The 26232-nt window shown below is 50.7% G+C and overlaps 1 protein-coding gene across 1 annotated transcript in view; it reads left to right on the forward strand.

The window, feature by feature from the left end:
- Positions 1 to 26232, forward strand: part of PTGFRN (prostaglandin F2 receptor inhibitor) — a 67665-nt gene that overhangs the window by 26523 nt on the left and 14910 nt on the right. Inside the window, exons 3-6 of the mRNA XM_037500555.2 lie at positions 1668 to 2081; positions 6718 to 7098; positions 17183 to 17608; positions 22481 to 22900. Of these exons, the coding sequence (XP_037356452.1) occupies positions 1668 to 2081; positions 6718 to 7098; positions 17183 to 17608; positions 22481 to 22900 (1641 nt within the window). The remainder of the gene's footprint in view (positions 1 to 1667; positions 2082 to 6717; positions 7099 to 17182; positions 17609 to 22480; positions 22901 to 26232) is intronic.

Genomic DNA, 26232 nt, shown 5'->3' on the forward strand with positions numbered 1-26232 from the left:
AACATCAAACTACCTTTTCCATGACCTCTGTCTTACTCTTACAGAACAATCCAAACATGTTTTAGCAGGAGGTCCTATAAGATGTTCTTGCATTGGAGTTAAATAATGTGCTACCTGGATAGTCATCATACACATGTTCCACCTGCCAGCATCAGGTGCACCCTGGTCTTCCCTGGAGGAGGGAGAATAGAGTTTGTCCCCCTAGGCCCCGGTGTCTTTCTGTTTCTTCTCCTGTCTTGGGAAGGCAGGAGCAGGGCAAGGCTCTTGTAGGGTCAGGAAAACAGCGGGGTGGCCATGAAGGAGATGGCTAACTGCCCAGGGGGAGCCTTTGGCGGCTGCCAGGCCTGCCCCAGGGTCTCTCTGACCCTCAGCTTCTTGGGTCTTGAAACTGTTCATTCGTGACCTGAGAGAGAACCAGCCTTGGGAACCGAGTCGTGGTGACGAACATGACTTGTCCCATAGGCTGACGAACATGCCAGAAGGCCGTTACGTCCATTCTGCAGTGGAGCTGGGCCTTGGGAGTAACCTACTGAAGATGCTGTAGTTTCTTCTGTCATCTGGAGTAGGCCCTTCTCGAGGACACTGAATTAGCTTCTGAGAGTGGGCTTGTGGGAACTTCCAGAGAGGACGGGCAGTGCTTGAGGGCCTTTGTCCCATTTCTCATCGAGTCTGTGAGCTGGCCCCTGCCTCTTGGGAAGGCCTCCTCTCTGCTTACTGCTTCCCTTCCTGAACAGCAATCACGCCACTTCCTCAGCCCCCTCCTCGATAGTGGGAGCAGAGCTTTCTTCCAGGTGACCCTCACAGAAGAGCTGGCCGAGGCAGTGGACTTGCTTGACCAGGTCCTGCCCCTAGAGGCCCTCTGCTCTCCGGGCCTCTCCCGGACCTCTGCCCGGCCTCAGGGCACAGGCATCTCATGTCACGCTTTTGCTCTTTGTGGACCAAGCTGCTTTAACTCCCCCAGATCCTTCCAGCCCTGTGTCCTAATGAAGGCGCGTGTGACAGCGGCAGCTGGTGATGATTGTGATTGCTAAGAGCCTGCACTGGCGCGGGCACGTTCCCTTATTAAGAGCACCTTGAATCCTCAGCGCCCCCTCCCTGAGCAGGGCCGGCTGCCATCTCTTTATGGATGAGGAAACTGAGGCCAAAGGGGTGAAGTCAGTTGCTTAAAGGCATCCCCAGGCACCACGCTGCAAGGGGAGTGTTCAACCACCCATTTCTAGCAGAGGGTCTTATCAAGGCCTCTTAAGTGGGAAAACGTGTCCACCTGGGCATTATTATTTTTTTTTAAAGATTTATTTGTGTATACAAGAGCTGGGGTGTTGGCCAGAGATGTGGGGGGTCGGCCAGGGATTGGGGGCTAAGAGGATTCACCAGAGACAGAGCGGGGAGCAGAACAGGAAGATCTGCCGAATACACTGCTGAAGGGAGCAGCGTGCAAGACAGGAGAGGTCTGCCGCACCATGTGGGTAGCTCCCTGTGTGTGTGTGGGGGGGGAATTGAACAAGTGTTGCAGAGGCTGCAGATAGCCTCACAGTGCTGTGCTTAACCCTTGCACAACCAGGGAGACCCTGGACTGGACAGGAAGGCCCTGCAGGAGGCAGGAGCCTGCTTGTTGAGGGGGTGCGCGGGCTGCTGTCTGTCTGCTGACTCGGTGTTCCCCCCTCCAGTGCTGGCCGATGCCCTGCGCCTGGGCGCGCCCCCGCAGTCGCCCCGAGGCCTGAGCCTGCGCGAGGGCGAGCCCTTCGAGCTGCGCTGCTCGGCGTCCACCGCGTCCCCCCTGCACACGCACCTGGCGCTGCTGTGGGAGCAGCGGCGCGGCCCGGACCGGCGGAGCGTGCTGGCCCTGACGCACGAGGGCAGGTTCCGGCCCGGCCCCGGCTACGAGCAGCGCTACCACGCGGGCGACCTGCGCCTGGACACGGTGGGCAGCGACGGCTACCGCCTCGCCGTGTCCCGCGCGCTGTCCGCCGACCAGGGCTCCTACCGGTGCGTCGTCAGCGAGTGGATCGCGGAGCAGGGCAGCTGGCAGGAGATCCAAGAGAAGGCCGTGGAAGTGGGCAGCGTGGTGATCCAGCCAACAGGTGAGCTGGGTGGGAGTTCCCTCTGCTTCCCTGGGAGGGCCCGCCTGGGTGTGGGGCTGGGGGCGCAGGCGGGCTTGGCGGTTTGGTTGGGGGCGTGTTTGTTTTGTGGTGCGGGCTTGGAAGTTCACCCTGCAGCTGCTTGTCACCTGAGCGCACAACCATGGAAGCTGCTGTTACCTACCCCTGCAGGATAGGTTTTTTTTTCCTCCAGAAGATGAAGTCCTCCTGCCAGAATGAGGTCCCGCCTGGGGTCCAGGGGGCTTTGCGGGTGCAGCTGCCCCATCCCCCTGCTCCCTTTGCTTTATCTTGTCTGGTGTTCCTTGAATCCATCTGCTTTTCCCCACAGCTGTTGGAGGGGTGTGTCTGGCTCACCCCAAGACCTCTCCCCTCACTGGGATGCTCTGGGCATGCCTCAGGGCCCCTCAGATGCACCTGCCAGACGGGGCCTTCTTTGGCTGGGCCTCTTCTTATTTCCTGTGTGTCACACGCCGCACCCCGGGGCAGCCCGCCTGCCCTGGGACCTCTGTGCAGGAGGCCTTTGTCCTGTCACCTCTGAACCAGCCTTTTTAAACAATAAGCATCCTTGCCCTCCTACTACAGAATTAAAATACAAAATGCATTTTAGAAAATCCATAAAAATAAAAGAAAAATATGCAAGAACAACCAGTCATTATTGACTCTGTCCAGCAAGCATCGATGGAGACCCTGCTGGCTCCCCGTCTGTGCGGGGCTTTGGGCTCAGGGGTGCCTGTGATGGCTCCCCAGCCCTGTGCTCCTCTGGCTTCGGCAGGAACCAAGCACAAAGTGATGATCTCAGGGTGATGTCACTGCACAGCAGGGCATACACGCTTGTTTTTCTGGGAGTCAGATATCTTTGGATCACAAAGTACTTTGTTTGCCCCGTTGCTGCTGTCTGTTTTGTAAACTGGGAACACCTGGCCTGGACTCACTTTCTGAGGGTAAATACGTGTGGCTGCTCTGTTGGTCAGTTGGGAAGGGAAGCAGGAAACCGCGCACATGGAAGGAACTGTCCTGTGTCATCTGTGCTGTGCAGGTACTTGACCCTGCAGTTCCCCTGCCATGCGGAACCAGCTCTGGAGAAGGTGAACAGCAGGACTTGGGCTTCTTGGCCATGGAGCCCCTCAGTGAGGTGGGGGTGTTCCTGTTGTGGAGAGGGGCTGCCTGCCACAGTTACCATGACGCCCTGGATGCAGAACTTGCTTTCCACGTGGACTCGAGTCACCTTCCTTTTCGGAAGTGATCTACCCGGTCTCTGTCCCGAGAAACCTCCAGCGATGAGTTTGCATCAAACAACCATTTTCATGGGGCAGAAGGATTAAGAGTTGGATTTGCAGCATGTTAACCTTTTATGCAGGGATGACCTGCCTCTTCACCGGTGTTTTTTATTCAAATAAGTCACAAAGCCCATCAGGTACAGTTGTGAGACCTGCACACTCTGAACCTGTTGGCATCTGACTCCCACCTGGGCCCAGGGGACTCATCATGTTTTTGTGCTGTGGATTTTGTTGACCACCGCAGACCCTTTCTCAGAATTCCCATGTTTCAATTCATAACATTCATACGCAGAATGACAAAGGAATGAAACTGTTGTCAAGCTATTTTTAAAACAAATTTATTCCCTAATAGTTTGCCTTATTAACACATTCAATAAGGTAATGGCAGGCCTAACTACTGTAATTTCTAAGTGGCAGTGAATGCAAACCGTATTTCAGGATATCTACAACAATACGGAAATAGCTATCATTAGACATGAACTGTCATTTCCGTTGGGGTCTTCATCCCAGGGGCAGATGCTACTGCTGTGCTGTTTGGTTTCATTATAAGAAGGAGATTTTCTGTTTTGGGTAGGGGTTAGTAGAAATAAGCATGTTCTCCCCCCGACTCCCACCCCGTCCTAGTGCGTTACGGTAGACGGCATCGTGACTGACCGGGAGCTGTGACCCCTGTGTGGCCGCACTCCCTGTGTGAGGACTGGACTGTTTGGTGCAGGTTTGGTGCCTATGCTATGGATTCTGTTATGTCCAGCAGGACAAGGCCTGCACCACCTCTGGCTACAGCTGAGGCCCCTTGTTGCTTAGGGACCCCTTAGAACTGGTTCTTCCCTCTCTCCCTGCTTCAACCTGCTCCATCCTGCTTCCCAGAAGTGAAACCCATTACGAAGCAACCGAGACCGTGAAAGGGACATTTCCACCAATATTTCCAAGTCTGAGAATCGGTTTTCCATAACCACATATTGCCTGCCTCTGCACGCACCTGACTCCCTCCCGAGCTTTCTTTATTTTTGGTGGCCAGTACCAAGGGGCTGGAATGGCATCCAGGCCTCCCAACCACGAGCATCCTACAGGGAAACCACAGCTCAGGCTCAGCCAGCAGTGTCCACACTGACTCCTCCCCAAAGATGTCCTCAAATTAACTGTTATTTCTAAGTGGCAGTGAATGAAAATGAAAATCCCTCTAAAGGGATGAAGGAGGAGAAAGAATTTGGGGAGGGAAGTAAAGGTGAGAAATTAGACTTTTAAATTCCTTTTTCTAATACCAGGCCTACCTCATATTCTGTCGTCTTCAGGGTGGATCTTGAACTCAGCCTAATCACTTGTTTGAAATGTTGTCAGACTTTGGAAATATTCATGTGAAAATAATTAGCTGCAGAGGCCTGGGCTTTGGGCTCAGGCCTGTTCTGAGCGACTCGCTAGAGCCGCCTCGTGTCTCCATGTGAACCCCTGGGAGGCGTTCGCCATTTATCATCCAAGCACTGGTTCCCCAGCGTTCCCATGAGCTGAATGTTTTTCTACTTTGATTACAGATGTTCAATTTCTTTTTAAAATTCCTCTGAATAAAATAAAATGTTTCCATGTAAAAAGCTTTGACAGGAGAATGCCGGAACCCCCGGGACGGTGACACCAGATACCCGAGTGCTTTGTCTAAGCTAAGCTACTTCTCATCTTCCCGCTAACAAGACAGGGCAGTGGCATGGGTAACCCCGAAATTCTCACGTCTTGCTTTAGAATAGAGGCCTTCTGCTTAACTTCAAGGCGGGTCTGTCTAGCGGGGCCGGTGATAATCTGAGGACATGGTCTTGAAGACCTGGCTGGGAGCTACACTGTCTGATTTTACTTTTCTGGTCCTTCTGCTTAGGACCCTCTTTTATCCACAAGATGACTTCACCCACCCCTCTTCCGCTCGGTCCCTAACTGATGGTTGGTACCAGTCAGAATTGAGTTAACCTGTCTCAGTAAAATCACCCAAGAGCATGCACTTGGGGAAACGTGTAATTTCCTTCTGTGATGTTCAGCTGACTTCTTGCCAGGGGAGGGTGTAACAGTTATAAGCAGCAGCGTTCCTACAGGCAGACTGCCTGGATGGGAATCCCAGCCCTGCCACATATTAGCTGTGTGTTCTTGGGCAAGTTACTTAACTTCTCTGTGTTCAGTTTCCTTGTCAATAAAATGGAGCTATTAGTACCTCATGATAGGTTATTTTTGGAATTTTTTTTTTAATTTTAATTTTATTTTTATATTCTACATACAATTGCAAACCCCTTACTTTGACCCCAATCCGTCCTGTCCCCACCCCCCACCCCCCATAGAGTGTCTCTGGTTCATAGTTGTTTGTTGATTTTGATTTTCCCTTTCCTATAGTTAGTCTTTTTCCTGGTCCCTTATTTAAGTTTTCTAGATTCCTGCTATGAGTGAGACCATCCGGTATTTTTCTTTTTCTTTCTGGCTTATTTCGCTGAGCATGATCCCTTCCAGCTCCATCCATGTTGCTGCAAATTGCATGTGTTTATCTTTTTTGAATGCTGAGTAATATTCCATGGTGTATATGGACCACATCTTCTTGATCCAGTCATCTATTTTTGGGCATTTGGGTTGTTTCCAAAGCTTAGCTATTGTAAATAGTGCTGCTATAAACATAGGGGTGCAGGTGCTCTTTGGAATTGATGTTTCTGTGTCCTTTGGGTAAATACCTAGGAGTGGAATTGCTGGATCACATGGAAGCTCTATCTTTAGCAGGTTGAGGAATCGCCACACAGCTCTCCATCGTGGTTGGACCAATTTGCACTCCCACCAACAGTGCTATTCTTTCTGAGTAGTGAATAGTCTGTTGTTGTTGTTGTTTCATTTATTTTTTGCATAGAAGAACTGGGGTGCAGGCCAGAGGTGCAGGATTGGGGGTGCGAGGATTCACCAGAGACAGAGTGGGGAGAAGAACAGGCAGATCCACTGAAATCCACTGCCGAGGGGAGCAGCGGGCGACACAGGAGAGGTCTGCTGTGCCAGAGATCCCTGGTCGGGGATCGAACTCAGGCCATAGCATTGAGATAACAGCACTGAGACTTAACCCCATGGCCACTAGGGAGGCCCGATAAGTTTGTTTTGCAGGTTAGTAGTTAAACAAGCACTTAGAACGGTCCCTCGTATGTATATGTCAGTGTTCACTGCTGTGTTTTCTTGAATTAAAGAGAAATGTGGTGTGTTTTATTCATTTAGTCAATAAAATTTTCAAGCACTTACAGTCAATAGGAACATGAAAGGAAAGGCCCTGGAGGGAGAGGAGGGGCAAAGGGGCAAATGTAATCCAGATTATGTGCATGTATTTGCTTTTAATTTTCAAGCTCTGCAGGCAACCGTGCCCAGGAACGTGTCTGTGGCGGAAGGGAAGGAGCTAGACCTGACCTGCAACATCACAACAGACCGTGCGGATGAGGTCCGGCCCGAGGTGACCTGGTACTTCAGAAGGACGCCCGACAGCACCCTGCCAGGGCCCCACGTGCTGGCGCGGCTCGACCGAGACTCCCTGGTGCACAGCTCTCCTCACGTGGCTTTGAGTCACACGGACGCGCGCTCCTACCATTTACTGGTGCGAGATGTTAGCAAAGAAAACTCTGGCTACTATTTCTGCCACGTGGCACTCTGGGCCCCGGGGCACAACAGGAGCTGGCACAAGGTGGCAGAGGCCATGTCTGCCCCGGCCGGGGTGGATGTGACCTGGCTAGGTGAGTGGCTTGGGGGAAGCCTCTCTGGCTTCCTCCCTCCTGGGGGCCTTCGGGGGGGGGGGGGGGGGGGAGTCTGCGCTCTGTGCTTTGTGTTATCTTGGGTTTCTTTCTAGGAGGGCAAGTATACTTTAGCCTGGATTGATCCCAAGCTGGGGGGTGGGGGGGAGCAAGACTGGCTGCAATAGAATCTGGCAGGCAAGGGAAATGTGTAGATAATGTGGCTTCAGTTGTCTTGATACCCTCATTTGAGAGGATATAGTTTCCTTTTGTTGTCGAGATTGGCGAGGTCAGGGACCCTTTGAAATGGATCTTAGTCGGAGGGAGACTCTGTCTTCCTTTCCTGCCCCAGACCCCTGGGTGCTCTGACCCAGCCACAGCTTCTCCAAAGCCCGGTGCAGGACGAGAATCCCTCAATTAACGGGGCACACTTTTATTTGCCGATTGCACTGGAATCCGAGAATAATTTCATTTGCAGGGGCCTGTCCAGTGCCTCTGGCTGCCCAGGCTCTCAGGCCGGCTCCCTACCTCCACCTGGACAGTGGCTCTGACCTCTGCCCACCTCGCCCCCTGGTTTATATGTCCGGGAAGACCACTGTCACCGCTTTGTCTTTACCATTCTCTGCTCTGCTATATCTTAGTTTCCTACACACTTGCCCTCCGGGGCTGGCTGCTCCTAATTCTAGCTACTGTCTTATAATTAGATACAAGTACACTTAGGCAGGACGGGGTGGGGAGTGTGTCCCCTCCTCCATTATTATAAAGAAGGGCGGGCCTGCCGGCAGACTCTCCCATTTTGAGCCTGGTCTTCTCCTGTCCCACAGCTGTCCTGACCCCCGATGGGGACATTTGGTGATGGTTTTGATTATTAGGAGGGTAATTAGCTCTACAGAGGCCGGGCCATTATTTCCTCCTTTGTCTGATGCCCCTGCCGTGGTGACACCCGCCTCATACTTAGCTCTCGTTTGTCTCCGCATGGCAGTCTTGTCTTGGGATGGTGACACAGTCTCTCTTTGCTCTTAACAAGCCTTTCTCTGGCAAAGAATGGGAGTTGGCAAGTCGGGGTGGGGGCAGGGAGAAGGTCACCAGCAAGGAAGCAGAGGCAGAAGGTGCATCCGACTCAGAGTGCGATGAGGCAGCGTGTCCGTCATCCCTGGGAGCAAAGTGACTCTTTGATATCTGAAAAGTAGCAGGAGCAGGGATGATCTGGCAAGCTTTTATTCCTGCGCTTGAGCCTGTGCGAGGGACTCGCTGTGAAGTGCTGAACTGGAACAATGTTGGCCCAGCTAGAACTCTCCTTAGCAACCTTCAAAATAAAACAGATGTTGTCAGCACCAAAAGAAGATTTTTCATCTCTGGAGCTGCATTTGTCTCTCCACTCTGATCCTTGGAACACTGTGTGGCGCTGTCAAGCCTTCCCCTCCCCCCTCCAGCGTGGAATCACAGAGCAAGTGAATTTTTTTTTAAGAAAGTGCTGTCTGCACTCCAGTTTGAGTGCCCCTTTGAAGTGCTCCCGCATCGATCCCTGCGTGCCCAGGGGGAGATGCAGGCACTGGCAGGAGGCAGGAGGGGAGCTCTGGGGGGAAATGAGCACTTTTAGCTGGAAGGGATTGGTGGGGGCTGTGTTCTCCAGAGAATGGGAAGAAGAAGAGATGAATTGCAGGCAGAAGTTCAGTTATGAGCCCAGGGACCCCGTCCTTTGTTCCCTGCAGAGGGTTGGCACCGGTCACCAAGTCCCATGTGCTTTGCTCAACGGAGGCGAGTAACACCCGGAACAGCGCTTTGTATGCAGTGGTGCTCAATAAACGCTGTGCACCACAGCATGGCTAGTGTCACAATACATGCACGGGAAAATGAGAATTGCAAAAATAATAATAATGATAATCTTCAGCTCGTAGACTCTTCAAGGATATTTGCACACAGGCTGTGAGTGGTACATTAACCAGCTGCATCCTTCTCTTGCTTCCTCGTAAATCTCCCTGTCCTGACCCGTGCTGATGACTCATGCCATTGCAGCTGCTTGGACACTTGTCCTGAGGCCAGCCGGCATGAGTACAGCGGAGACCTTTCTCCAGCTCCTCCCAGAAACCCGGGGGCCCGCGTGATTTCGTAGAACGTGGTAGGCGTGTTTCTCCATGGGCCGTGCACATGTGGATACCGTGTCACGTGCCATGGGGGCTGTTGCAGGTAATTGGCAGGCGGCCAGGAGAGACAGGAAGACAGGTGACTTCCCAGCGAGCTCCTTAGACCGGCCGGCTCAGGGTGCGCTGCGTGGAATGCTGTCAAGAACAAGAGTTCTTGAGAAAACTGGTTTCCTCTGCAGGTGCCACACTGAACTCTCAGCTTTGCCACTTGACACATTAAAAGTAATAATTAGCATTTATCGAATACTTACTGTGTGCTAAGCACATGCGTTAAATAGGCAACCCCTCAACAACCCTGGGAATCAGGTTCTACCTTCTAGCCCTATCTGAGAACCACTGCTGTTTTGGAATTTTTATTATGGTTTTGAGGGTTAGGAATGAGGGAGGAGCTGCTGGGATTCATCTCTGAGGACATGTGATTACTGGGAATGCTCAGGCTGGGATCCCCTCCTGGGAAGCTTTCTCATGCATGTGTCCCCTGCACCCGGACCTCTCTCTGTCCCCCGTGGGGGCTTATGCTCCAGGCCCTCTCTGTGGGGTTTGGGCCCTCACTGCACCGTCTCCTCAAGGCGGCCACACCACTCCAAGGTGGCTGGCTTCCAAGAGGTAGGAAGTGGAGGTGCCCAGCCAGTGAGCAGCGGCCCCTGCGCCTGGCACAGAGTCACCTCTGTTGTGTTCTAACCGTGGACGCCATCACCTGGTCCGCCCGAGTTGGAGGGTTTGAGAAGGAGACCCGGTTCTTAGCGGGAGAGAAGCAAGGTCACACTGCAAACGGGCCTGTGGGCAGGGAATGTTACTGTCATCATCTTTGGAAAATAGACTATCACAGTGATTAATACTTGTTTCTTTGATTAAAAAAATGTTTAGGATGACTGAGAGAGAATGCTGGCCCAGGGTCAGGTCTGTCTCAAGCTGACAAGCAAACGGTTTTGCCTTTGGAATCAGCTTCTCTCCTGAAGCTCTCGGGCATCCAGTCTGCAAGGCTGGGCAGTCCTTGTCTTTATTTGTTTGGAATTGGTGCACTGTAGAGCCAAGGGGTTGATGTTGAATTGGGGTCTTCCTGTGTTCCATTGTGTTACCCAGAGACCAGGGCAATGATGTAAATTCTATGTGGACTTGTTCTTGGCAAGTCCAAGAACACGTGTACCAGCTGGGAGGGCCATGATGATTTTTCAGAGTGTAAGAAAAAGTCTCTTTTGCTTGGAATTTATGTCCTATTTTTAAAGGGGAAAAAAAGATTAAGTTGGCTTCGAAAAGGAAGCACATTTTAAAGCAGCAGACAAAAATAAAATTAAGATCAAAAAGGGTAAAAATGAAAAATCAAAGAATAGATATTGCAAGGTGGTTGGGATGAATTAGTTACTGCCTTTGAGCACTGAATTTGCCCCTGGAGTTTTGAAGCGTGGAGGCCAAAAGATGTGATTATACAGTTCTTCTCTTCTGAAGGAAAACAAATTCTTTCAAAGACACAAACTTTGTCTTGGCCCTGAATATATCATGTGCTTTTTATTTAAGGGACCCGGATGCATAATGGACAGTGCTTTCAACTGTTCTTTTACAAAAGGCTCTACGTGATTGTTTAAATGGATCTTTCTTACATCCACTCTCTATAAAAGCTGAGAGCATAAATCTTCAGTGTGTGAAGGAGTTTCTATAAGAAGCTGTGTGACTGTGGGGGACAAATGTTGCTTTGTGTTGATCCAATTTAGTATATGGTTGAAACGAGGGAGAATCTGGAGGCATGGCTAGCTAATCTGCATATTAAGCCATCTCTCCCTGCTATCAGATGTCTTAAATGAGCCTTTGGCAAGAGCTGGATACTAATCAGTTCATGGTTGAGTTCTCTGCTCAAAGTCCCAGACTTGTGTGGTGTTAATTGGAGAGGGTTCCACGGCTTCGGGTGAGGAGCAAGAGGAGGCAGAGCTGAGTTCTGCCTTCAGGCTTCTGAGCCTGATTTGCATTCCTCTCCACCAGAGACCCATCCCCTGTCCTCTCTTCTAGCAGAGTGCCAGCTAAGAAGGTAATTATTTTTCTTTAAAAGGAGCTGTTAATCTGCTAAGTACTTGGTGGAGACTTCAGAGTTCTGTGCCATCTATAGAAGTTAAGATTTAGATCTGCAGGATTTTATGGGCAGCTGTTATCACTGTCTGTCCAGGATTGTGTGAAGGCGGGAGAGCCCTTGGGTGGGCATTAAGTCCAGCCCCTCTTTGACCCGCACCTTCTAGGGATGTTATCTCAGGTGTGTTGCTTAAGGTTTCTGAGCTTTGACTTTCTTGGTTCCGTGGATTAATGTACATAAAGGGTTCAGCAAAGTTTTGGATGCCTTCAGGGACCAATACACTGTCACAGCAGTGATGATGATAATGAATTATGGGTGTGTGTGGGGGGGTATCAATATAGAACAGCCTCTTCCCCATTTAGTTCTATTTTAAATTTTTGTTGCAGTCACCTTGGTTTATAACAGAAGTTTCAGGGGTGCAGCATTAAAATTCAATGTCCTCACCCAGTTCTTGCCTGAGTAAGACACAGGAGTGTGTGCGTCCTGATAACAGCTGCTCCCCAGGAGAAGGTGCTGGCCTGTACCTTCTGTCCCTTCCCTGTCCTGGCCTCCCAATCTGGGAATTCACCCTTCTCTGGTGGGAGGAGTGAGAGAGATTGAAGAGGAAAAGACATGTGAGTGTTCCATTCAAGTGATGTCATCTTCCCTGCTCTCAATGGCCACTGCTGTTTACGACCTCATAACAACAGTTCTGCTAAGGTGGGGTAAAGCGTATCCCAAACAACAGCTCCTTCTCTATTTAAATGTTAGAGAATATCGTCATACAAATCTGGATTGTGAAACTCTGACAATCGGTCCACTCGCTCAGCTGCCTCCAAAGTGTTTGCCCAATTCAAGAAAGCACAACCTCCATCAGCAGAGGCAGCGCTCCCTCTCCTGCCTCCATAACTTATGTGTGCAGCCTGTTCTTTTAATTAGCTCTGTACCGAGTAACTAAGCTTAGAGGGGGGTTAGAACTTGGCCCTCTGGTACACAGTTCAGTATTAGCGCCTCACTCTTATCCTCGCCCTGGGACGTGGAAGACTCTGAGAAAGCTTTAATAGCTGGGTGTGGAACAAGATGGTGCTCTTTGCTGCCGGTGGAAGCCAGGTCAGAGGGCTAAAGCCTCGCCTATCATCCCGCTCACACAGTCTGTGCAAGCCCTTCGTCTTTGAACTGAGCTCCTCTGGGCTCTGTTTTTATTTAGGAATCGTGGATGAGAATAGCACCTTATCGCATAAGGTTACAAAGATTAAGCAACAACGCAAGGGAAGTGTATATAGCACAGTATCTGGCTTCTAGAAAGCCCTTGATAAATGCCAGTTGTTATCCCTGTAAAATGGGGGGTAATGATACCTTGCTTATAGAAGTGCTGTGAGAATAAAAGGAACTAATCTAGGAAAACTTCCAGTTCAGGTCCCTGCACTCAGTAGGCACAAAATATCTGTTTTTACAAGTTAACCATTGATTCTGGAAGCTTTTCATTATTTTGAAAGTTGTAAGAAAGGCGTTAAATAACCCGTATTCAAATAGCAGTCTTTCCTTGGTGGCAGGTCGCTGTTGCAGGCTGTAGCTTTAGGCAGGAGATGGGTCCCTGGGAGGACACGTCCCAGGAGCCAGATTAGGGAGAGATCCTTGCTGCTCAGAACCCGGGCAGCTGCATGCTCGGACCGACTGGCTTCAGCATTCTGTGAAGGTGCTTATGGTGTGGGTGGGCTGTTTGTTTTTAATTTTGGGAATAGAAATTTACACAGAAATAGAAGAGCCACCAGCTTCAACAGTCATCAGTATTTTCCTAATCCGATAGCAGCTTTCTCCCAACCCAGACACACACACACACACACACACACACACACACACACACACTTTCTCTCCCTCTCTCTCCTCCTTGCTCCCTCTCTCGCTCCCTCTCTCTGCCTCTCTCCCTCCCTCCCTCTCCTGGAAGAAATTAAAGCACATCCTAGACATCATGTCATTTTGCTATTAAATACTTTCATATGCATTCAACTGATAAGCATCTTTTAAACAACGCCATTGCATTCTTAGCTGATTTCTTGATGAGAGCCAGCAGAACATAGCGGTAATCAGTAGTGGAATGCTTATTCCAAAAATGAGCATTTTTATGCAAAATATTAAATTTAGTCCAATTCAGCAAGTATGTTAATGCAGTTTATGCTCAAGGCACTGCATGCGAGCACAGACAAATGCATGAGGAGGTAGTTCTGACCCTGGGAAGAGTCCTATAGAAGGTCCATAATTCATGCATTCAAATAACCAGAGTTCAAAACAGTGTTCAAATAAAATCCTGACAGAGCAGGGAGCCCAGCAGGTGGTAGGGTCGCTGTGAACGTCACTGGAATAAGAAGCAGAAGTGCCATGTCCCAGGTGAGTGCAAATTGTCCGGGAAGCAGGAGAGCTCTCACCAAAGGGCTGCGAGCAGATGGCCCTCGAGGGAGGGCCCGGCCTCCCTGAACGTCTCTACAATCATAAAATAGCTTTAAGGGAAGATGTCTACACTCGCGCCAAAGCAAACGCGTGCTAAGAACCCACCACACTGCTGCCTGCCAGGCTGGTGGGTATTTCACGTGGCCTTTGAACAGCCTGTAAGTCACTGCAGCTGACAGCTTGTAAGTCCAGAATCCACTTGTTTTGTTTGTGTTTACATTGAGGCCCTCCTTGGGGGCCCAAGATTGCATTTTAATAGTGAGCAGGAGGCCAGCCAGTGCAGAGATGGGGCGCTGCGGCTATGCTGGAAATCCTGCAGCTATGCTCGTGCTGAAATGGCCCCGCACTTTTCTCTGCATTTGATACAAGCATTTAATCTGATCCATTTGGGGTAGGGTATGGAGGGGGATGGGGGTCTGCTCAGTCTTTCACGCGACACCTTCCTGAGCAGATGTCCAGGTGTGAGGCTGGGGGATGTCAGGAGTGGGTGCAGAAAGCCTGGAAGCAGAGAAGGTGAGCAGGGAACTGGGGCTTTGGGGGTGTCGTGGTGGGTGGTAGGGCTGCTCGAGGCTGAGCCTCCGCTGTGGGGCCTGCGGGCCCAGCTGGGAGTGTGTTCTTCACTCTGTGGGCAAGAGAAGCCGTGGGAGGTCTGTGGAGCAGCTGGGGCAGCCTGGAGGTGGCATGGAGGCTCCCTTTGTCTTGAGTGGAGGCAAAGAGGGCCAGGGTGAAGGGGGTAATCAAGAGCTTTTCGCTTCTGTTCACAAACACTTGTGGCGCACCTACTATGTGTCGGGCCACGGCGGGGAAATGGGAGACTCACGAAGGAGGTAGGAGGTGTGAGCGCTAGGTACCCTCAGAGTGGGGATGTGGAGGTAGGGCGACCAAGTGGGTGAGTGGGCGGCGGCAGAGAGCAGACGGGGCCGCGACTGGGAAGCCGGGAGGAGGCGCTGGCTGTGCTGGCTTAGGGTAGGGTTCTCCTGTGTGTGCGTGTCTGTCTGTCTGTCTCCACTGATGTGAAGAATCTTGAAAAACAACTTACAAATCTGTATGTGTTTGTGTATACTTGTGTGTACGCTCACACTCACACACACACTCACACACACACACTCACCAGGCACTCCTGTATATTTTAACTCTTCGTCCTTGGTAGCGCACCACTTACTGTGATTATATCCCATTTTATAAGGGAGTCATCAGAGAGGCCCACTCGGCAGCCCAAGGCCACACCGACCACAAACCACAAACCCACACCCAGTGGGGCCATGCTCTGACTTCTGGCCCTGCTGTCCGCCCGTCTGGCTGGCTCCCGGGGTCTTTGTGCAGTTAGTCCATCTAACTGCATGGAGTGGAATCAGGCCTAGACAAGGGGCAGGGCTGCCCCCGCTGCTGGAGGTCTCACGAGGCCACACATCCCGGGGGTCCCGACAGGCTGGCATGAGTGGGGCCCTGTGCGCAAAGCTGGTTCACGCCACATGGACTTGGTCGGCCTTGTCTGCCCCCAGCTGCTCTGCCCCAGCCCAGCAGGAGAACAGGGTCTGACACTTCGCACGTGGGTTAGTTTGGGGCCCACGTCTTCTGCAGCTCCTGGTAGACGTACGTTTCGGGGACTTTGCTTCCTTACTCAGTGTGTTAGTGCTGTGCCCGCCAGCAGGAAGCCCTCGGCTGCGTGGCTTCAGCACATTCACCAGTGAAATGGAGGCAGGGTGGCTTCTTACGTCCTTGCCAGGACTGACACGCCGGCAGCCTGTGGCATTTCTCTGCGGCCTGCACGTCACGGCGGGGCGTGCCCCCCACGGGCAGGCAGGGCGGACAGCGCTGGCTTAACTTGATCCTGTGCAGGGTCCGATCTCATTGCAATGAAATGCTTGATTTTTGAGAATGGCATTTGAGGGAATGAGGATTTTCCATTTCCTAGCCCCCTGAATCATTCCTGGAGAAGTCATGATGTTGGACTTTTCATTAGGAGTGTAAATCACAACAGAACAGTTCCTTGACCTCAGCAGTTTATAATCTGCATGAGTCATAAATAAAAGCAACGCTAAGTAAAACGAAGCTCTTTGATCCGAGGGGGTGTGAATAAAGATAGGATTGGCGCATGGAAAGCTCTGCTGAGATGGAATTATTTTTCTCCTAGCAGGCAAAGTGTTAAAAGAAAAATGTAGCTTTTTCTGAGGCAGACAACATTTATTGAGTGCCTGCTGCATGCGAGGCTGTGTGTTTGGAGCTTGGGGATGAGATCTTCAAGTGAGAAGGGGGTGTGTGCACAAGAGTGGGTCACTGCCATGTAACAGTGCATGCAGGACTCAGGGAGTGCAGAGAGGGGGTCACTCTCTGGGGACTCAGGAAGGGGCTTAGAGGAGGGGGCACTGAAGAGTGAGTGGGAGTTGGCAGGGCAATCAGAAGGGGATCACTGTGGACAGACCACCACAGTGGGGAGAGCCTGGTACTGGACCCCTTCTTATCTCTAGGGGTGATGTGGAGGGAGCAGGGGTGGAGAAAGGAGGCAACACAGGGCTTCCAGTCCTTGGCAGGTGTGCATTCAGAAGCCTCTGGACCCCTGAAGACAGAAATGTGGGCTTGCTGAAATGGGTATGAAGTCAATGCAGAGGCCCTCAGAGGATGGGGGAGTTTTTACACAAGTGAAAAATAACAGGACTCTGACAGTGGTAGGGAGCATGGCCAGGGGATGCCAGGAGAGGCCTGGCTTTCCTCCTGCCCCATGAGAGTTTGCCAGGTGGGGAAGTGGGCGATCGTGAGTGAACAGGCTTCCAAGAGCCAAGTTCACAAAAGCTGGTGGTATGGCTAGTAGATCTCCCCAGCAGAGTTGCGTGCGTGGGAGAAGGGGGTGTCGTCTCTGCCATGTGAGGATGGGGCAGGGGTGTTTATGACCGCCGAACCCAGATTCAGTGGAAAAAGTTAAAGGAGCAGTAACGTGAGGATAAGAGTGTGTGGGGGGAACATGACCTGAGGGCCTTGCATTTGGGGCTCGGCCAAGGATGGCAGGAACCCAAGCCGTGATGGGTTGATTGGCCTGGAGTGCTGGAATGTTCTCTGGGAGGGGGTTTTCCAGTGCTGCTCCAGTGGGGGCTCTGGAAGTCTGTGGGCTCTTGGCATTCCAGAGAAAGTCTTGATAGTGCATGGGCACTGAGCTTCTAAGAGATCGGTGGGGGTGGGGAGACCAACAGCAAACCCCAGCCCTATGGCAAGATCAGGACTGATCAGAGGCATCTGGCTTCTGGCCTTGGGAGGGTTCTTGGGGACCCAGGGAGGCCATGTTTTACAAGTTTTGCAATAACATACTCTTGCCAGATCCTTCACGGGCAATGCAAAAACTTTCATTTCCATCCGTGGGGTTGGCAGGAAAGGCACGTAGTTGTCAGGACGAGAACTACTTGGGACATTGCTGTCTGATTCTTTTTTTTTTTTTTTTTAATTATCTCACCCTCTCCCTTTTGTGCAGAACCAGAATACCAGGTATATCTGAACGCTTCGAAGGTGCCTGAGTTTTCCGACGACCTCACCGAGCTGGAGTGCCGGCTGGTGGACCCGAAGGGCACCGAGGCCAGCGTCCGCTTCACGGTGTCCTGGTACTACCGGGTGAGCCGGCGCAGCGACGACGTGGTGGCCAGCGAGCTGCTGGCGGTCATGAACGGGGACTGGACGCTGAAGTATGGGGAGAGGAGCAAGCAGCGGGCCCAGGAGGGCGACTTCATTTTCTCGAAGGAGCAGATGAACACGTTCAGTTTCCGGATCCAAAGGACTACGGAGGAGGACAGAGGCAATTATTACTGTGTTGTGTCTGCTTGGACCAAACAGCGTAACAACAGCTGGGTCAAGAGCAAGGACGTCATCTCCAAACCCGTCAACATATTTTGGGCGTCAGAAGGTAGATGCTGGTTTTGGTTCATTGGATTTGTTGTGGCTTCCATCGTCCCGCGTGCATTTTCCGCGGCGGGGTCACCCCACGCGTTCCCATTTCTGCTGGGAATCCGAGAAATGTTTGCTGTTGAAATGAATGACTGTTGCTCTTGTCTCGGGTGTGAGCCCTTGATGTTGACGGTGCTGAGAAGGAAACGTCTAGGCAAGAGCTGCGGCTTGGTCGGGAGAACGGGCGCCTCGAAGCAGTGTGGGGTGAGGCCTTGACACATGCTCTGCAGGTGGCTGTGGGCCCCACCTTGCCTGTGTGTCCCTGTCCCTGAGTTCCCACGGGAGGCAGGACATGTGAGGTGCCCCAGATTAAGTGGGCAGCCAGAGGCCTTTGTGCCTGTCCCCCCAGAATAGTCATCCATTCAAAGAGATTGCTTCTAGGGAGAGGCAACAACACTGTTCGTCTGCTCCCGAGTGCTCAGGGCACTTTCTGGCCAGGACATCCGATTTGAGGCTCAGTCCCTGTACTGTCTGTTGCCATAGGAAGCCCCAGCCTCCCAGACCTGCGGCCTCTGCAGCTGCTGTTGACTCATTGTCCCCTGCTGCATCTCCAAGTCCCAAACAGGGGCCCCGAGACCCAGCCAGATATCCTGGCCTGGACATTCCTTTCTCTTTCTCGCATTAGGAAGACCCCATTCCCTTGGCGCCCTCCTGAGGGGGCTGGTGATCCCTGTCCTGTGCACCTGGGCCTGGTGGGGCTGGTGCCCACACTGCAGCTTCTGGATCCTTCTCCCTCCCTTAGGAGCAGCCAGCTTGGACTCTCTTGTCATCAGGTCTTCCCACCTCCACCCCTGGCCACCCCCAGCGAGGGCCAGGCCCTCTTCGTTCTTCAAGGACATTAGCTTTGGGCCACAGCCCTCTCCCAGGACTGCCCCTGACTCTGACTTCCCTGTCGGCAGGGAACACTGGGCCACAGCTCACCTGCCCTGCTCTCACCTGGGCGCTCTCACCTGTCCTGACGCTCCAGTCCCACCGGCATGTCTGGCCTGATGGGGCAGGTGCAGTCTAGTCACTGGGGACTTAATGCTCGCAGATGGTTGTCACGTCCGCCAAGGCTGGGAACTTGGGTGCTGTCATTTCCATCACTCTCAGGCCCTGCCCTGCTGGCTGCTCAGTCCGGCCTCTAGTTTTGGTTTTCCCCACCAAGCTCACGCCTGCACGATGCTGTCTCTTTCTCCCCAGGAGCCCTTCAGCCTCTCCCACCCCCAACTGGCAGCAGCCTGCAGCCTGCAGTGTCCTTCACTCATTGTGTCTCCACTTCTCACATCAGAGCGTGACCACTGTCACCCACACCTGTCCTGTGTCATTGCTGATCTCACCCTTTCCTTCCTAAAGTGTCCGGAATGGGAGGCCTGATGAATTACGCAGCCACCCTTGCTGATTCCCAGTCCATCACAGTCCCTCCCTGGCATGCACCCTTAGCTCCCTCACTTTCCTTTTGCCCTCTGTTCTGGCTAAACCACACCCCAGTTCCAAGCCAGGGCTCTGCCGCCTCCCTGTCGCCTCTGCAGAGCTGATGTAGTGGAGAAATAATCCCAGCGTGTCGGCTCTCGTCGCTTTAAATCTGATCACTCATGTTAAGTGGACTCTGCCGGGACTCACTGCGTTTCCTTAATCTGTTTACTTCCTTACTCTCCAAGATGATTATTGCAAGCACCTTATCTCTTCACCACCACCCCCCCGCCCCCCCTACTCCCAGCTGTTGGTCCTGCTTTCTGTTTCCCTAAAACACCAGAAACAGAGAATTTCACCCACATTCTCTGGCTCAGTGACCAGCCCTTGTCATTCGGCCTCCTGTCCTCGCAGGGACCTGCCCCCCTCACTGCCCAGGCCCGCGGGCACACAGCCCCACTCTCTACAGCTCAGTATTTCTCTCTTCCCAGCCTTTCCCACTGGGCGCTGAACATGCCACTAAGCCTCTTAGTTTTGTTGTTTTACAGCTAAGTCTCGATCTTGCCTTCCCTTCATCGTTCTGTTCTCACACCCTTGGCCACCGTCACGCTGACTTTCCTTGCATGGCCAAGCTGTCCCCAGTCGCCTCCCGTTCTCCATGGTACCCACTGTCCTCAGGCTCTTGCCCCCGCTGCTGTTCAGATCACCAGCCTGATTGGTCTTACCTTTCCGAAGCAGGATGTGACGAGGTAACTGTTCCCTCCTCCTGGAATTACTGTGACTTTTCCTTGACGCTGGGGTTCCAGCCCCTGTGGGCTTTCCTCAGCCTCGTAGGCCTTCCTTCTCAGCCTGCCCTGCTGGCCCCTCATCGTCTCTCTGGCCCTCAAACATTAGACCGCCTCGGGACACAGTCCTGGGCCTGTGCGTCTCTCTACTGCCTTGATGGCCTCTGCTAATTGTGTGGATTTAAAGACCACCTCGACACCGTCACTCCCACATTTTGTTTCTAGCCTCGATGTCTTTCCTGGACTCCAGGCTCAGTATTGTTTTGCCCTCCTGGCATGTCCACTCGTCCAGTGGACGTCTCCAGCTGTCCTCTGGTCCTCCTTGGCCTTCTCTAGCACTGTGGTTCCCCATTACTCAGACCAAACCTTCATCCTTAATTCCCCACTCTTCGAGCTTGATCTTAGAGTCTCGCCACTGCCCACACCCCACTGTCCCCAGGTTCCCGCCACCTCTTGCCCGTAATGTGTCCCCAGCCACCTGACCTGACTGGGCTCCCTGCTTCTGCCCTTGGGCCAGGCAGCTGGAGCCGTCCTGTTAAAATATGAGTCTGATCATGAAACTTCTCTGCTCTGAACTTTCAAAGTCTCCTGCTCTCAAAGCAAAACCCAAAGTTCTCTCCTTGACCAGGGACACCCTGTGCCAACTGGTCCTGAGTAGCTGTGACCTGACCTGCAGCTGACGTCACGGCACCTGCTCTGCCTCTGCCTTCCCCACGCTTCCTCAATAGGACAGCCTGGAATGCTGTCCCCGGGTGGACACAGGGGCTTGCTCCCTCTCCCGGGGGCCAACCCTGGCCACGTCCTGACCCTCCACCTCTCGCTTTTCCTCTTCTTCCCCTGCCTTGATTCTCTTAAACATTTATCACCATCTCACCTCGTCGTGCATTTTATTCATTAATTTTGTTGGTCTTTCTCCACTAGATTAGAGGCGGGGAGTCTGTGTGTTTTGTTTGCGGTAGTATCCCCAGTGCCTGGAGTCTGGGACACTCTCAATAAGTGCCTCCGGGATGAATGAGTGGATTATGAAATTCAGTGGAGAGTCAGGAAGGAAGGCAGGTGACTCTGGGACCGCAGGAGCCTGGGCTCTGGGGACTGAAACATGACGTCCCTGTGCTGCTGGTGGGCGCCGTGGAGCTGCTGATCCAAAGAGTCCAATGTAAAAGTTTCATTTTATAACTGAACAAATTATAGATTTATCTTATTAGAGGATTAAAAAGGATGATTTAATGCATGTGTTCATCCCTTCAACAAATTCTCAAGCATCTTCCCGGTGCTTGACACTGAATCTTTATGTGCCCTGATGGGTTTAGTTACCCAGGACCAGCCATGGCCTGAAAATACGGGGCACAAGAGGGTATTTTGAGAAAGAGCACAGACTCGTGATGTTCACTGTAGTGGGTGGTTGTGATTATTCTACTTTATGTTGCTGTGGTTAACCTCTTACTGTAATTTATAAATCAAGCCCTATCATGGGGGTTTGTGTGTCTCACGGGTGTGTATGTATGTATTAGGTGTGTATGTGTTCATAGGTGTGTGTGTGTATCATGGGCATGTATGCATGTATCACATATGTGTGTATCATGGGTGTGTATGTATCATAAGTGTGTATGTGTGTATCTGGGGTGTATGTGTTCATAGGTGTGTGTGTATCATGGGTGTGTATGTGTGTATCACGTGTGTGTGTGTATCACAGGTGTGCATGTATGGAACAAGCTGCATATGGTCATGAATCGCTTAATAATGGAGAAATAGGAGTAGTGCATCATTAGGTGATTCTGTCATTGTGCAGACGCCACAGGATGCCAGTGACATCCCTTGGTGGGATAACTCTCAGCACACCTAGGCTGACCCCCGCCATGTATGTGCTTAGCCCCTGACGGGATGTTGTTTTTTTGCTAAGCCACGCACGAGATTGTGTGGGGTCTGGTGTTCACCATTCAGGTATCCCCTGGGGTCTTGGAACATACCCTGAAGATAAAGGGTGGGGGGACTATTGTATAGGGGGGGATTGTTTTCAATGGAGAAGCTGGGAGTAAGGCTCCGAAGCCTAAAGTTAATGCAGCCACGGACACTTGCTCAGCATATCCAGGCAGCATCTGAGTGGGCATGACCAGGTGCTCAAGCATGTGCGCTCCAGCCGCTTTTGTAATAATCCAGGCTAAGGTGGCATCATGGTGAAATAGAGGTCAGGTCCCCCCATTCTCAGGCCTTTCCCTGCCTCTGCGGGACCTGAAGGCAGGGTGGGGGCAGGTGGCACCGCTTGGGGACTGACTGGGTGCTGTGTTTCACCTTGTATTCTGTGTCCCTAAAAGTAAGCCCCCCACATCCTCGTGGGCACTGGTGGCCTCCCAAGTTCTCAATGTAGGTGAAACTTCTCAAGGACTTGAAAACCCTTTAAACCAAATTCTCCCCCTGGGTCTTCTCTTCCCTCACACCCACTACAGCTCCTTAAATGACTCTGCTTTATTCAGGGGGGTGGATTTCAGCCAGATTAGAGATATATCTGGTTTTTCTTTTAGAGTTTCCAGAATTCCCTAAGTACTAGTGCGTGTCAGTTTGCAAATAGATTCCTCTGTCCTGACATTGGGCTTTCCAATGCACCTGCATTTCGACTACTGCTGTTGCAAATCACCTCTTTCTGGTGCTCATTCCAGATTCCGTGCTTGTGGTGAAAGCCAGGCAGCCAAAACCATTCTTTGCTGCAGGAAATACATTTGAGATGACTTGCAAAGTGTCTTCCAAGAATATTAAGTCGCCACGCTACTCTGTTCTCATCACGGCCGAGAAGCCTGTTGGGGATCTCTCCAGTCCCAACGAGACCAAGTACATCATCTCCCTGGACCAGGATTCTGTGGTCAAGCTGGAGAACTGGACAGATGCGTCACGTGTGGATGGCGTGGTGTTAGAGAAAGTGCAGGAAGATGAATTTCGCTATCGAATGTACCAGACTCAGGTCTCAGATGCGGGACTGTACCGCTGCGTGGTGACAGCCTGGTCCCCTGTCCGGGGCAGCCTGTGGCGCGAAGCAGCGACCAGCCTCTCTAATCCTATCGAGATTGACTTCCAAACCTCAGGTGAGCAGAGAATGCGACTAAATCACAGACTAAGCTAAAAGAGACCCTAGGGTTTTGATCCAAACTCTTTTTTAAAAAAAGATTTATTTACTTGTGCATACAAGAACTGGGGTACAGGCTAGAGGCGTGGGGGTGAGAGCAAGGGGTTAAGATGCAACCTATGAAGCTGTTGGCAGCTACTGCAGCACAAGTTCGATCCCCGGCCAGGGAGCTACCCACATGGTGCAGCAGACCTCTCCTGACTCTCCTGCTGCTCCCCTCAGCAGTGTAATTCAGTCATTCTGCTTCTTTTTTTTTTTTAACAGCTTAATGCAGATGTAATTCACATGCCGTACAATTTGTCCATGGAAGTATATATTCTGTGACTTGCACTGTATTCAGAATTGTGCACCAATCACCATAATCAATTGTAGGACATTTTCATCACACCTAGTAGAAAGCTGTGCCCTAACTTAACTGACCCCTTCACCATCCCCCTGTCCTGCAAGCCGTCACTGCTGTACTTTCTGTCTCTATGAATTCCTATTCTGGAAATGTCACGTAAATGGAATATAACATGTGACCTTCATGCCTGGCTTCACTAACTTTAACATAGTGTTTCTGAGGGTCATGTGTCTAGCATGTGTCAAACTTCCTTTTTAGGACTGAATAATATTCCATTGCATGAATACACCATGTTTTGTTTATCCATTTATCAGCTAATAGACATTTGGGTGTTTGTAGTTCTTGGCTATTATGAACAACGTTGCAATGAACTTGTGTGTGAACATAATTACCCTCATTTTCACTCTTTTTAAAATAGATAAATCAAAACTCAGCTGTTTCAGATCTTTTAGGAAACATGGTAGGGTATAAATAGAGGAAGGCACTGAGCCGGGAGTTTTAAATGACTTGCTAGGTTTGAGGGATTCAGTGAAGACCCCAGTTTTATCTAGGTGATGGCCTTCACTCTTAGGGGTTCCCAAGGGCTGAAAACAGTGGGCTGTGTCTGGCCCCAGCTTCTAAGAGTGCTATTTCCATCCAGGGGATGTGTATCCCAGCCTCCTGCTTCGCCTGGCTTTTGAATTGGGAAAAAAATTCCTTGTCAATTAGCTGGGTCGCCAGAGCTGCTGTGCCGTGGATGAATATGTCTGTTCTCCCTATTTGTTAAGGTTGGGAAGGTTAATTGAAACAAGGGCATTTTTGTGTCTATCCTGAATTGATTTTATTGTTAGTAAGTAAAATGTTTTTATACTTTAAGGTAGGAAGGTTGGCTTTTTTCATGCTACAGGTACTACCTATTCTCAAGTAGAAATATTCTTCCTCTGTGGAATTCGTTAACTTCCTCTGACACGTGTGTGTGTTTCAGCAGGTTGATGACTGAGAAATTTTTGATCCTCAACTTTATTTAGAATAGTAATGTGAAGTGAAGATTTTCACTTGGTGTCTCCTGCATTCCAATCAGAAATTTCTGAATATGTAAATCCATGTGGACCTATAAACTTAAGGCTGAATTGAATCAATATAGTGCATGCAAGATATTTGTTGAATTAAATGAATACTATATATCCTAAAAGTAAACTAGATCCTTGAATGTTTCTATTAATATTATTTTGTTTACAAATAATTTTCAGGCGCGTTTACTCTGAGCATTAGCATAATGAAGAATAAATATAGACTTAAACCCTTAGATTTAGAAAGAGCCAAGAAACACTGGCTTCTTTTATTGTCTGTCTGCTTGTTTTTTTAATAATAGCTTTATTGAGATACAATTAACTCACCATAAAATTCACCATTTGAAGTGAACAATTCAGTGATTTTTAATCTATTCACAATTGCGCGACCAAAACCGTTATCTAATTCCAGACTTTTTAACCACTCAGGAAAGAAACTCCGTATCCATGCAGAGTCCCCCATCCTCCTGCTCCCAGCCCCTGACAACTGCTGACCTCTTCCTCTCCCTAGAGATTTGCCTCTTCCACATGCTTCATATGAATTGGGTGGTGCACGAGCGGACTTCTGTACTTGGCTTCTTTCACTTAGCATGGTGCTTTCAAGGTTCATCTGTGCTAGGGCAGGTGTGAGTGCAGTCATCCCTTAACTTTAGGGCCATGCTCTGAAAAATGCAACAGGTGATTGCACACTTATGCTAATGTCAGAGAGTGTATTTACACACACCTAGATGGTGTAGCTGACTACACACCTGTATGCACACCTATCCTGTAGGTGCCTACTGCTGTCCACCATGGACTGAAACATCCATGGACGGTTCCTGGCAGGACCTCGTTTTTTTTAAGGTTTATTTATTTATTTATGCATACAAGAACTGGGGTACAGGTCAGAGGTGTGGGGTGTGAAAGGATTCACCAGAGACAGAGTGGGAAACAGAACAGGCAGACTGACTGAAATACACTGCTGAGGGGAGCAGCGGGTGGGGCAGGAGAGGTCTGCTGTGCCATGTGGATAGCTCCCTGGCCAGGGATGGAACTCGTGCTGCAGTGGCTGCGGACGGCTTCATAGATTACTTTCCAACCCCTTGTGCCACAGGACCTCATGTTTTTTTATGCCTGAATAATTTTCCATTCTGCACTCTTATCTGTTCGCCCACTGATGTATTCATCATTTGCCTATTAGGACTCATGCTGATATTAACATTAGTTTACAAGTTTTTGTGCGCATAAAACTTTTATTTCTCATAGGAGCAATACAATATTGGGTATGTGTGGTCACTCTGATTAACTCTTTTTTTTTTTTCACAAGCACTGGGTACAGTGAGGAGCGTGGGAGGGTGAGAGAGAATTCACCAGAAACAGAGCGGGGAACAGAACAGGCAGACTGACAAAATACACTGCTGTGGGGAGCAGTGGGCGTGGCAGGAGAGGTCTGCGTGCCATGTGGGACCCTCGCCGGTGGCCGGGGATAGAACCGGTGCTGCAGAGGCTGCGGGCAGCTTTGCAGCCCAGCACTCCACCATTGCACCACCAGGGGAGGCCCCCACTCTGATTAACTCTTCAAAAGATATTTGTTGAATTAAATGAATACTATATATCCTAAAAGTAAACTAGATCCTTGAATGTTTCTATTAATATTATGTTTGCCAAAGCAGCTGCACTAGCAGGGTATTAGGATTCTGATTTCTCCACATCCTCACTGGCCCGGGTGTATCACCATCTCCCCAGCCTAGTGGATTGAAGTAATGTTTTATTATGGATTTTTAAACTTGCATTTCCCTAATGGTAATTATTTTGAGTATCTTTTCATATGGTTGCTGGCAATATGCACATCTTTGGAGAAATGTCTTTTCAGATCATTTTCCCATTTTCAAATTTCTCTTTTTTTGTTCTATTGTTGTT

This window comes from Talpa occidentalis, unplaced genomic scaffold (assembly GCF_014898055.3).
Source record: "Talpa occidentalis isolate TD23 unplaced genomic scaffold, MPIMG_talOcc4v2.1 talOcc4.9, whole genome shotgun sequence".
NCBI lineage: Eukaryota > Metazoa > Chordata > Mammalia > Eulipotyphla > Talpidae > Talpa > Talpa occidentalis.